This window comes from Corapipo altera, unplaced genomic scaffold (genome assembly GCF_003945725.1).
Source record: "Corapipo altera isolate COAL_440 unplaced genomic scaffold, ASM394572v1 23, whole genome shotgun sequence".
NCBI lineage: Eukaryota > Metazoa > Chordata > Aves > Passeriformes > Pipridae > Corapipo > Corapipo altera.
In genome coordinates this window covers 19,037,983-19,050,382 of record NW_020884878.1, presented here as the reverse complement: position 1 = coordinate 19,050,382, position 12,400 = coordinate 19,037,983, and the positions used below count along the sequence as shown (strand labels likewise).

The 12,400-nt window shown below is 49.0% G+C and overlaps 1 protein-coding gene and 1 long non-coding RNA gene across 4 annotated transcripts; one reads left to right on the top strand and one right to left on the bottom strand.

The window, feature by feature from the left end:
• Positions 1-9,920: 9,920 nt before the first annotated feature.
• On the bottom strand, positions 9,921-12,202 carry ISCA2 (iron-sulfur cluster assembly 2). Of its 3 annotated transcripts, XR_003526794.1 has the most exons (5): positions 11,252-11,319; positions 10,934-11,099; positions 10,676-10,791; positions 10,255-10,485; positions 9,921-10,132 (listed from the first exon to the last, which is right to left on the bottom strand). XR_003526794.1 is itself a non-coding variant. In XM_027638294.1 (4 exons), exons 1-4 carry the CDS (start codon positions 12,015-12,017, stop codon positions 10,311-10,313), a joined length of 501 nt encoding a protein of 166 aa, XP_027494095.1. In that variant the 5' UTR covers positions 12,018-12,202; the 3' UTR covers positions 9,921-10,310. The 3 variants fall into 3 exon arrangements, 2 of the variants coding, with proteins under 2 accessions (XP_027494095.1, XP_027494093.1); XM_027638294.1 differs by lacking the exon at positions 11,252-11,319 and adding an exon at positions 11,974-12,202 and having other exon boundaries at positions 9,921-10,485; XM_027638292.1 differs by having other exon boundaries at positions 9,921-10,485; positions 11,252-11,358.
• On the top strand, positions 11,421-12,322 carry LOC113944784. The gene is made up of 2 exons (XR_003526795.1): positions 11,421-11,762; positions 11,884-12,322. It is a non-coding gene; the product is annotated as an uncharacterized LOC113944784 (long non-coding RNA).
• The last annotated feature ends 78 nt before the right edge of the window (positions 12,323-12,400 follow it).

The following is a 12,400-nucleotide window of genomic DNA, read 5'->3' as shown; positions in this document are numbered from 1 at the left end:
TCTGCCTCCCCCTCTGAGCAGAAGAAAGGCAGCAGACAGAGAATACTTCTTAATTAGCAAACTAGTGCCCCCCTTCTTTTCTCTCCCTGCCCAAGCCCCATCAAAAGGCCATGAACATCCATCTGGGGCGCCAAAATCAGCTTCTGATGACAGTAACCTCCCTTGGCTAGGCACACACATTTCCTGGTAGCCCTGTGAAACTTTGAGGAAAACACATAACAACTTTCTTTGGCAAAGAGACCAAAATAGCTTTATATACCATAGGTATGTTTCTAGCCTTCTTTCCTCTTAGTATCTCTTAGCTGTTAATGCAGACAGACTCCTGCTGCAGAAAGTGCTCTTATCTCAGTATTACAGATCATGCAGTGACATGAGCAAAGGTTGTCAGTAGGCTGGCCAAGTTAAGACAAGTTATCTGTGTAGGCACTCCTCGAATAGAATGGCCTGTCCTGGGATCATTGGCCAGAAACATATCAGAGAGGCACAGGAAATATTAGGCTTTTAAGGTCGTCCAAGTTATGTCTCCTCCCTCTCTTCCCCTGGGGTAAATTCATACAGAGAAAATCCTTTCCAGTGCTGCTGGCTCTGCCTGTGATGCACACATGTTTGGGACCTAAATACCCAGCTCTGCAGTGACTCTGCTAACAAAATGTACCCCTGGGGAACCTGCTGTCCCAAGAACAGGCCAGGCTGCACAGAACTGAGCTGGGGAGAGGAGACTGGTGTTTAGATCAAACCTGAGATGCTTTAGTAAAGCAGCAGCTGACTCACCATGCTGCCTGAGGCAGGGAAGAAGCGGGAGCAAGCCCAAGGGACAGACAAGTGCTGTGTGCAGCCCTTGCTGGGGAGCAGTGCAGTGCCCCTCACACCAGTTTGGGAGATGAGGGAGCCAAAAAGAGAGCTGCTCCCTGGCACTCAGCATGCCATTTTTATTTAAAAAGGTGGGTGTCTTTTTCACTTGTTCACGAATCCTGACATTGATGTGACAACCTGCGCAGGAAGGTACAAAAGAAAGGAGGGAGATCTCGAAAATGCTTCTTGCCTGAGCTGAGGTTTAGTTAGAGTCCTATAATTAACGACTGCAGCTCTCCTAAGAAAAATCCCAGCTGCTTTCCTCTGCAGCTTGCTCTATAAATTTTTCTCTCATGCATCTGACACGCACCAAAACCCATTCTGGTGAAGAAGGGAATGAGTATGTATAAATCAAATGCATCTGAAAAAAACAAGCAAGAGGAGAGGGGGCAAAAGGAGCACACATTCCAACAGAGGTGACACTAATCAGCTTCCCTGGGAGGATGTGATCAGGTCCCCGTGGGCCAGAAGAAGTTTGCAGGGTCATGTGTAGCAAGCCCGTCACATCTGAGCATTAGGTGAGGAGCTCAGGCAGTGAGACATCTTTGTGCCCAGCATAGCACATGCTGTGCAAGGTGTGCCCTCATTTTGTCTTGAGATAAACAACTCTCTCAGTAAGCTGTCCTGCTGAACTACTTAGTGTTTGGACTAGCCCCAGGGGAGCTAGGACCTCCCCTCTATCCCCAAGCCCCAATCTGTTAGGAAGCCCTCCCAATGCAACGCTTCTAGTGATCTCACCTGCCCTGTAAAATTATCACGTCCAGCACAGATCAAAAGGACATCAACCACAAAGCCCAGCATAGAAGCAGGCATCCTCAAGAAGCAGAAGTCTGTACCTCAACTCCTTACAACAGGAGCCTTTACTCATTTAAAGAACTAGCCCATGCTCCTAAGCATATAACACATTGACTAAGGTTCTCTGTGCACTCTTACTTTTCAGATCTGCTGCCTTTTCTCCAGGCCAGTGGGGCCCAATTCTTGAAAAGCAGTCCTTTGGCAGGTCTGGTTTTCATCTCTGAAACTTTAGCAGCTTCGATTTTCTGAGGGTACTTCTGCACAAGCTGTTGTCATTCAAAGTTCAGCCAGTGCAAAGCAGAGCAGGTAAGTGTCTTCATGGATACGGCACCTCCACACAGGTGCCCAGCAGGCATGGGTGCATACTCTGCTCAGGCCCTTTGTCCCCTTGGTCTAGCTGCCTACTCTTTGTTCCTCTATCCTGTTAATTTTTCTCTACATGAACTACACACCAACCCTTCACCAATTCTTGTCTTCTCAGAGGGTCCCAGGTCTTATCAGATTATTTTGCCTCTTCCAATACCTGGACAGCTGGAAGTGCCCTCCCATCTTATGACAGCTTCATCTGCCCTGCTGCCTTCTGACAGCTGCATCCATCCACAAACCTGTGCTTCCATAGCAGGAGCTGGGGGAGGCTCAGCAAATACCTCCTGTTGCCTTATGCCCTTAAGCATCTCTCTGGGCTATTCCCCCTTCCATACCAGCCTGGTTTGCCTTTGCTCTCTCACAATGCTTTGAACTCTGTTTGATTTGCAGACGCAATTTTCTTCCGTGTAATTCAGCTCTGCCCTGTGAATTGCCTCTTCACTGATACATTTTTGCTTAGCTCGAAGAGGATTAAGTAAATTCTTTCACCATGGCAGTCCTATTTCTGGCCTGTGCCTGTTATCTGGGAACATAGGACAGTGACAGCAGGGGGAAGCATTTTATTAAGAGGCCAAGGGATCTGCCACACAGTCCTGCTGCTTCCCACTAAGCTTTTGCAAGCATTGGTAGATAAAGTTCTGCTAACAATAGCATTGCCCCATTACTTCTGCCTTTGTCACCGAAGGCAGGTAGTGAATTTTCTTTTCCAAGTGCTCTTAGCTCTTCCCTGTAAAGTTTCTATATTTAACACGAATCTTCCAGGTCTGAAGTTTGTGGTAGCCATGCATGGGCAGGCAGGGAGATGAAGGGAAGCCTGCCACACAGCCTGCTGGACATGCTGACCAGAGCACAGCCACCCTCACCTGGACAAATTGTAGGACACTGGCAAGGAGAACTGACCCTGTATGCCAAGGAGAATCTGAGCAGGGGGACCTGCCACTCCCTCAGTCAATGCCTGCTCAGCTGCTATGGACCTGAGGGAAAGAGCCTAAAGCCACCCTGGCTATGTGGCTCTCTGAGCCATGGCAGCAGGGCTACGACTGAGCCAGCAGGCAAACCTCCTGTGGGTTCTAGTCCACAGCACAAACCTGCCAGTCCACAGCAGTTCTCAGCAGGAAGAGCCCACGCTGTCCCTGCTCTCAGGCTGCTGTGCAGCAGGTCAGTTCCCCACAGCAGCTAGAGGGCAGCCACTGGTTCACACACAGAACATGTACAGCAAACCTTCCTCTGTACCTTCTGCCACGGCATGTCATGGGGCCAAGCCAGCCTGGTCTAGCACCAGCAGCACCTCCTCCAGCAAACTTGTACCCTTGTGAATCACGCAGAATGTGTCCCAGTGCTCAGCACCCCAAATCAGGAGGAAGGTCCCCACATCTCAGAAAACATTTTCAATGTCTTTCAAGCAATAGCTGTCAACCAAACCCTAGCAGTATATCCAGGCAGTAATTCTTTCAGGGTGAAATCCTGCAAGTTCAGCAATGCACAGAACTCACTGGCCTTTGTTCTCCCCTCGATGAAACAACACGAACCCCGGCTGACTGTGACAACTCTTTGTCACGTATGATCAGTGCTGTGGTAGACTACAGCTAGGAAAAGAATTGTGCTTGAACAGCATCTGCCTTATGTGGCTGACCTATTCTGAAGACCACATCTGCCTCCATGCTAACTTCTGAATGGAGATAGCTTTATCATCCTCTGCTTCAGCATCTGGGAAAGGCTAATGGGGCAGATGTGGAAGGAGAACTTACCCCCATCCTCTCCCTGGATAACTCTATCAAATCAGGCTAGAACTGTGCAAAACACAAGCTTTTCCCCTCAGTAACCAAGATTAGACTGTGAATAAGAGGAATTAGCTAAAGGTCAAGCCAGCTAGAACAAGAATAATGAACATGGGCTTAAGGCACAGCTGTGTGCAATTGTTCAAAGTACAGCAGATTCTGTCCTTTTTCTGACTCAATGGTTGAGGGAGGCAGAAATTTTAGTAGTAGCGAAAAGCACTTCTGGCTGTCAGACTGCTAGACCCATCATACACCTGGTTTCTCTGTATCCCTGTAAACTCTGAGTTGATCAAGAAACAGATAAGCATTGCCTTTGATCTCTAACTCTCTGATGGGTACAGCCTCCTGAAACAGTCCATGCTGCCCCAATTGCAAGAAGGTCCCCCACTCCTGAGGTTAACATGATGTGCCCTGGTGCCTCCAGTCACAGCAGACAAAGGCTTCTTCTCCTTGGAGTCTTAGACCCCGTAATTAACCCTTGGCCCTTTGGACCAAAAGGAACTGGGACACTTTGACCTTTGGAATCCGTTGGAAAGTTCAATTAACTTCAAGGCTCTTTGCTAGGAGCATTAGTTGAGGAAACAAAGAGTTCAGAGAAGTGCGGGAACATTGTCATCTAATTGTTCTGAATGTCTATTTTTAGAAGGGTGAAGGAGAGAAGGAGCTGAAGACGATACCTTGGAGCCTTATTGCATGGGATGGCAGCAGTAGTAATGGGCCTTTCTTGGCCCCAAGCCTGAGCCAGAGGAGAAAGGGGGTGGTGATGATGGTGGTGGTATCATCTTTCTTTTCCTTTCTTTTTTTTTTTTAATTGTACTTTTTTAAGAGATAAAGTTCCATTTTCACCACCCCACCCCCATGGTCAGAAAATGAGACCCACAGATAGAGCTGAAGATAATGGCAGGTTGCCATGGAAATGTGCATTTAGTCTCACTGTTTCCATGGCAACTGAAAGACATACCATTCTGTTCCTCTGAAGGATGCCGAAGGTAAATGAGCACTGATTAAAACAGGGGGACAAACTCGGGTTCTAATCAACGACAAAGACTAGGACCATAAACTCTTATTGCTCAAGCAGGAAATATTAAGAGCCATACAAATGCTGGGAAGGCCAGAGGCAGAAAGCACTGCACACAAACTGCTCCCCACAGGTTGAAGAATCACAGCCTTGGAATAATGGCCCATCTCACTGTCATGAACAGCTTCAGCTGACTCATGACAGTATTTCTGCCCACAGCTGGATACTAAACCAACCCCAAGTTCATGATCTACTGAGCTGTTTCCTGGGCAGGTATCTCCACAGATCAAAGCCAGTTGCAGCCTAATCCTGGAAACCATGCAGAGCAAACATATTCCTCAGAACCCAGCAGGATCCAAACTGTACCATTAATCCTCCACCTAGCCCCTAATGGCATTTAGTTCAAGGATTCATACTCTTAAAAAAAAAAAAAAAGGCAATAAAACACTTCTCAAAGGGAAGAGTTTGATACAATACAGGTGTCTGCAGTTTATTCTTGCCAATGCTTGGTGTCCTTAAACTGTGGTTCTTTATCCAGGCTGGCTGACAGTTGTATCAAACAAACCATAACACAAGGCTATCTCTTTCTCTGCCGCCAGTTTCTCTGGCAGCTATGGCCCATTCCAGAGAGCGTGGTAAACACTTGGTGAGGGCTTTATCTGGTCTGCATGAAAACAGGCAAAGAAAATTAAGCATCTAAATGGTGCACATCCTATCATGCCCTCTGCTAATGAACCTGATGATGGTGTTTGCTAGTGGACATTATGTTTGATTCAGTCCTTAAGCATGTGTTGTAGCAGCTCATTGGGAAATACAGCACACTTGCTTTGATTTTTTCTCTGAACTCCCAAGAGTAGCCCTGCTGGGGGTCCTCATCAACAGCAAGTTGTATGAGTCAGCAGTGCCCTGGCAGCCAGGAGGGCCAACTGTGTCCTAGGGGGCATCAGGCAAAGCATCGCCAGCCAGTTGAGGGAGGGGATTGTCCCTCTCTGCTCTGCACTGGGGCAGCCTCACCTTGAGTACTGTGCGCAGTTTTGGGTGCCATAATATAAGAAGGATATAAAGCTGTCCAAAGGAGGCTACAAAGACAGTGAAGGGCCTAGAGGGGAAACCGTATGAGGAGCGGTTGATGTCATTTGTCTTGTTCAGCCTGGAGGAGACTGAGGGGAGACCTTATCACAGCCTACAACTTCCTCACAAGGGGAAGCGGAGGGGCAGGCACTGATCTCTTCTCTGTAATGACCAGTGATAGGACCAGAGAGAATGGCATGAAGCTGTGTCAGTGGAGGTTTAGGTCAGATATTAGGATAAGGTTCATCACCCAGAGGGCGGTGAGCACTGGAACAGGCTCCCCAGAGAAGTGGTCACAGCACCAGACAAGATAGAGGTCAGGAAGCATTTGGACAACGCTCTCAGGCACATGGTATAATTTTTGGACTCAATAATCCTTGTGGGTCTCTTCCAACTCAGGATATTCAATTCTGTAATTCAATAAACTCCACTGACCAGTCCCAGCTTACAGTGGGGTTTATACCACTCTGGTTTTTTACTTCCAGCTGCCACCAGACGTTTGAAATGTTTGTAAGGCTGAACACAGTCTTGATATAAAGTGTGTGCCTTCACAGTATGGGACACAGACAAGAGAAGCCTTCTGTCATGCACTTCCGCCTTCCCGTTATTGTCTCCTCCACTGTGCAGTGATTCCTATCCCGTGTGCTTAGATGAATCCTATCCCATGTGCTGGATTCATCTAAGCCCTTAAGGTGGCAGGAAATTACACTACTGCATGGAGAAGCAAAAGCCCCAGTGGGTGTCATCCAGGGGGTACTGGCTCCTCAACCCTAGTTATTTTCCTGACTCACCCAACAGCTCTGTACAGATGTACAACTTCACAAGGGAAAGGTCTGAGCTTAGTGAAATTTTGCAGTTTGTGGATGAGAAGGAGTTATTTCCCTAACATCCACTCTAGGTTGGTCATTGGTCTTATTGCAGGCACCCACCTCAAAATGCTCTTTGTAGCAAATGATACCACACAGGAGCCCTCCAACACAAGCACAGCACTCGTATGCATATCCCTAAACCACAAAAAAAAGGACGCGACAAAAATCTGCCATTACCCATTGCCTGGCTTGAAGCCTTGAAGAGGGACCCACAGTTAATAGGTGATGGTAGATACCTAATTTGAAGAACTGAGCCAGTTCTCACAGGCTCACAGGATGTGCTGGTCATCTCCTAACAAGTCCCTGCAGAGCTCCCACAAGCTCCCACCAAAGGGAGAATTTCTATTCCATCTTCTTCTACGTTCCTGTCAGTGACACTGATGATTGTGCCCTTTTTCCTTGAAGTTTCATCTTAACATAGGTTTCCATAAATATCTTTCTTGATCATTCATTCCTTGTCAGGTGGGTGAACTGAGAGAATCCTCCTTCTTTATGTGGGAGCAGAGAAAGATTTTCCACTGCAGCTTCTCATTTGCCATGAAGCGAAGGCGGCACCTCCAGCTTCTCCTCAGTGGTTCAGTACAAGGGCTCCCACCTATTCCCTCACAGGCATGCCTTGGCAGCCCCTCATGGCCCAGGCAGAACTAAAGTTCCTGTCTAATCCTGTGTGTCCTTCTCTTGGCACCACTTGCCTACAGTTTGGTGCCATCTTTGGCACCTACAGCTATTCAGTTTACAAACCTTGACAGGTTAGGGCTTTTTGTAGGATCTAGCCTTTTTTGTCTACACAGTCAAAATTCACCAAGATCACCTTCACCCCCCCTGGCAACAAGACTCCCTTTGCTGACTTCCTAGCATCGACAGAAGTTTTCAATTTCTGATGTACTGACAGACTCTTTAAGAATCAGACCAACTCTCAGGGTGACAGACAGCCCTTTGCACCCATTGCCTACTGGGAACTGGAAAACTAGTAGCTTTGGCCAACAAATTACAGCTACTCCCAGGAAGCAGGACTAGGAGGCCAAGAGCAATGTGATGGATGTATGGCTAGAACCTCTCCAGCTTCTAGCAGTTTCTCTGATGTAGTGATAAGGCTGCTGCAATACCAGATGAACTTGGCTCCAGCCTGCCTCCAAAAGAGACAGCTGTAAAGAAACTTTTGCTTCTACTTAGGTCCTGCAGGGAGCAGACCCAACGACCCCCCGAAAGTGGTCGAAATGCCTGTGTATGTCCAGTGCAGCAACTCCCAAGGAGTAAGGGGTCCATCTAGTGCAGTCAGAGTTGTACTGCCAGAGCCGCGGGCAACGCAAGCCACACGTACGAGCTTTACAGCAACACTGCAAGTGACACTGGGGGGGACCAGAGCCTCATTCTCTGCATGGTCCTTGTGAGGGAGAGGCAGGTTCTCTGAAAGTGGTGGCACTCCACATGGACAGCACTTGCTCCATTTACTGCATCAGTGTAGAGCAAGTGAAGGCAGGTGGCACCTGGCTAGGTTGAACACAGCACATTTACATTTAGCAAGAACAGCAATCCAAGATGAAGCCTGCAGGCTTACAGAGGCTGAAGACTGGCTTTAGTTTAGGGGGAAAAAAAGCCTTGGTAGCTGCTGGTTTGCTACCTCCCCAGCACTACTGCTGCACTTTTATTTTCCATAAGAGGTCCCAAAAGAGACTTGACCTAGGTCTGTGTGAAACGGATCAAGAACGGATCTTCCTGGTTCAGAAAGCAATTCCTCTGGCCAACTTTGATGTATCCTAGATGAAAGAAGTTGAGTTTATCTAATGTATGCTACCTACACAAGCTTTAAGGTCTTATACTTTTCAAACGCAGTTTTGGTTAACATCACCTTCCAGACCTGGGAGCACAAGGGCAGTGTCCAAACACCCTGCAGGGGTTTAGGCAAGTCTTTTAACCACATCCTTTTACTCCCTTTCACAAAACGTGACAGTGCTACATTCAGCATTCTCTGATAGCAAGGTAACCAGGCAGATGTTGACTGCAGGAAATCAAAAGGGCTAAACTGAAAGAGCTGCCGATCCACATACTGTTCATGTGACAAAGTCAGAGCAGATCACATATGACCTCCTGTAACATCTACGGATGAAACTGAAACTAGCTGGTTACCAACTCTGAGCAGTAGAAATAAATAGGCAAAACAGTGCTCTACACAGACACTGCTCATTAGTTTAAAAAGGCATTTGGAAAGCTTAACAACAAAAATGCCTGTGGCATGGAGACTTAAAAAGCTCATGGTTTGCCATAAGCAGTTCCCTTAACACGAAAGTCATGCAGTGCTCCCACATTCACGTGAAAGACTCGAGTCTTAGACAATTTGGTTATGATCACATAAAACACAAGAGAGGGAACAAAAATAGCTTCCCCACCTCTCCTTTTCATCCAGAAGCAGGTGAATCACTTTGACTTAAAAGACATCTAGTGGCACATAAAAAACTATAGAAAATGACTAATCAAAAGGATGTTATTCTGGAAACTTCTAGATTTCCCATTACCTGAGAGTCTTTCATCAAACCAGGCATGTTAGACTGAGACTGAAGGGTAAAACGAGCTATGAAAAAACTTCCCAGACAACTTTAGGTCAAAAGGACTTGAGGACCCCAAACCAGTACTCCAGATCCAACTCTATGTCACCTTAACTTCCCTTCCTGCTGGCAAGAGAAGGCAGCAAACACACTATGAAACCTGAGAGTCAGTATGACCTAAAACTCCAAGTCGAGTTTAGGAACAGCCTGAAGTAGCACTGGGCCATATAGAGCTATGGATTTTATTTTTGTATATGTAAAAGTATTTGGGGGTTTTTTGGTTGTTGATTTTTGGGGTTTTTTGGGTTTTTTTAATAAAAAGATAAGCTATTAATTATTCCTACCTCAATTTTTAGTTTCACTTACTCTGAATAAGTAAAAACCTTCATCCCAGGAACTTGCAGCAAAACCACCATAGGTTCTTGGGACCAAGAGAAGTCTGCTCAGCAAGAAAATAGCAAAGTATTTGGAAAAGCCCACTGCGAGCTGTGAGTGGAGAGACAGCAACCCTGGGAGGTATATGTGAGAAAGACTCCAAGTCCCATTCAGCTGAATGACAAGGGATAAGCAACAGCAGCCTAAAAAGAACTCATATTCTACCCACCTATAAATGCACAAGCAACGCAAATCAATCTCAGAGACTTTTTTTACTAAGAATTTTCAATAAACACACCTGCACACGCACGCACACATATATATATTTATAGCCATCTCTTGCAGAGAGAAACAGTTAAGTGGTTCCACATTCGGGACAGGGCAGGTGAGTCAGCACCACCTGGCCAGTGGTTCACAAGGTGCTGAAGATGCTCCCGTGTGCGTGCTCATGGTTGCTTCATGTTTCTGAAGGGAAGGCCAACAAGTCTTGGAGACAGGTTCAGTGCAAACATACACACAGCTGCAGTAATGTGTAACAGCTGTGTCACAGAGCGAGATGAGAGGGAGCAGCTGGGAAAAGGACAAACCCTCTGAAGACTGCCAGGAAGTGTCTGAAAACAGTGTCCATCCATGGGAAGTCCAGTCAGAATTTGACAGAGAAGGAAGTCCCACATGAGCAACCCTTCTCTGCCTGGGGGTTGCTCACCACCTGGAAGGAGCTTCGGATCAGCTCCTGGCTGAAGTCCACCATGGAACCTTTCACGAAGGCCAGGCTGTCCACATCCACAACCACACGGGCACCACCTTGTTCAAACACCCTACAAAAAAGCGGCATATTTAACCATTAACTGTGCCAAAGACCTTCCAGAAAAGCACAGCCTGAGCAGTCTCCTTATCTCATAGGCTTCTTCCCTTCAATGCAAGATCCTACAAAGTCACACATACCTCCACTGCCATTTTTGCAAAGAACAGTAATACCTGATCACCATTACACCCCTTTGTCCTTGCCTGTCATCAGGATTGATAACTGTGTCCAAGGAAAACTTGTACTGGAAGCCAGAGCAGCCACCTCCTTCCACCTGCAGCCTGAGAAACTCTGAGCCTTCTGCAATCTCCAGCAGTCTCTGCAAATAAGTAAAAGGAAAAGGATTAAAAGGCCTACTGAGCAAACTAGTGACACTCAAACGCCTCCCTTGTGCACCCACGGCAGGCCGGGCACTTCGGAAATCCCTCCCAGAGACACCGGAGCCCTCCTGGGGTCCCCACCTTCACGCAGCTTTCGCTGAGGAAGACCTGTCCTTCGCTGGGCTCGCTCTCCGTCGGGCCCGGCTGGGAGAAGGACGACTCCCACCGCAGCGGGCGGACAGCCCGGGCAGGCTCAGGCGAGGGCCTCGGCAGCGCTCGTCCTCGGCACGGCGGAGCGGGGCCCCAGCTGCCTCGGGGAGAAGGGAGGAGAGGGGGAGCCTCAGCGGGGTCCCCGCCACGCCGCCCGGCCCCCGCAGATGCCGCCCCTTGCCGCGCAGCGGAGACACTCGGCATCCCCGGGGGAGGACCCTAGGGCTCGGGTATCCAAGGGAGCGGTACCTCGTCCGGCCGCCCAGCGCCAGCACCCACCACCGCCGCAGCGCCCCCGGCGCCGCCATAACGGCCCAGCCCCGCCCCGCCGCCACGGCGTCCGCAGAGGCGGAAGTGCCGCCCCGGCGAGCGGCCGCTCCCCACTGGGCGGGCACCGGGCGCTGTGGGACCGGGGCACCGCGGCACCGCCGTCCATGCGCGGGCACGGCTAGGCCGCTGGGCCCGGAAACCCGCTGCAGCTTCGCATAAAGGCACGAAGCCGCCTTTCGTCCTTAGAGGTGTTCGCAGAGGGAAGCAAACAGCAGTAAAACAGTGGGGAGCAATAAACAGCGCAGTGCTGCCCGTCATCGCGTGCTTGTGCCGCGATTAGCTGCGAGCTCGTTTATCCTGAGTAGAACCCAGAGAGGGATCAAGGTGCCGCCGCAGGGAAGTTAGGCAAGCAGAAGAGCAAACACGGGGCCAGAGTTGGGAGCTTTTAGGGTTTTCCCCTGATCCCGACTGGTCTGCTCTCCTTTATCAGGTAGGGGCTCAGCTCAGAAATCCCTGTGGAGGCTGTTCTTCCTTCGGACGGGCGCTTTGCCCCGGTGCCACGGAAGCGTGCTCAGCCTCAGACCCACACAGTCCCTCTCCTCCCACCGCAGGAAGGGGGGAAGGAGACCCCCACCCCGAGCCTGCCCCGTGGCCTCCCCGACGGCCACCCGGGGCACGTTTCCCTCACACGGTAGTATAACCTCCCCCTGATGTCTGCCGTGTGACAGTGGCCTGGCCGGTCCATCACAGAGGCACCTGCGGTTAAAAGTCTTTTATCGCTTCCTCGTGTGCTTCTGGGAGAGGAATCCTGTTCCTCAGCCCCAGCCAGGTCTGTGGAGAGTCATACAGTGACTGTGTGGAAGACTCGTGGAGGAAAACCAGTCATTCCAGCAAGAGGAGGTGATTTACTATCAGGGGACCTCGGGACCCTGTGACAGTTTGCTTTCTCACTGTCCTGCTCCAAGAAAGGCAATGCTTTTGAAACCACGTGCCTTTGCTTATTTGTTCCAGACCTGAGCATGTAAATAAAGACTGGTTTGAGCTGTTTAATTTTGTTTGGTCTGGTGTTAGCTCTAATGATGTTAGGATAAAGCCAGGAAAGTATCTCAGTGAGGCAGGTGCCTGCAG

Bases quoted from the DNA above. Each gene is read 5' to 3' on its own strand.
- ISCA2 (XM_027638292.1), bottom strand. From the start codon at position 11,310: ATGGCGGCGCCGGGGGCGCTGCGGCGGTGGTGGGTGCTGGCGCTGGGC. The intron at 10,792-10,933 runs GTGGGGACCCCA...ACTTATTTGCAG, and splicing joins TCAGCGAAAGCTGCGTGAAG to AGACTGCTGGAGATTGCAGA. The intron at 10,486-10,675 runs GCAAGGACAAAG...GCTTTTTTGTAG, and splicing joins GTTATCAATCCTGATGACAG to GGTGTTTGAACAAGGTGGTG.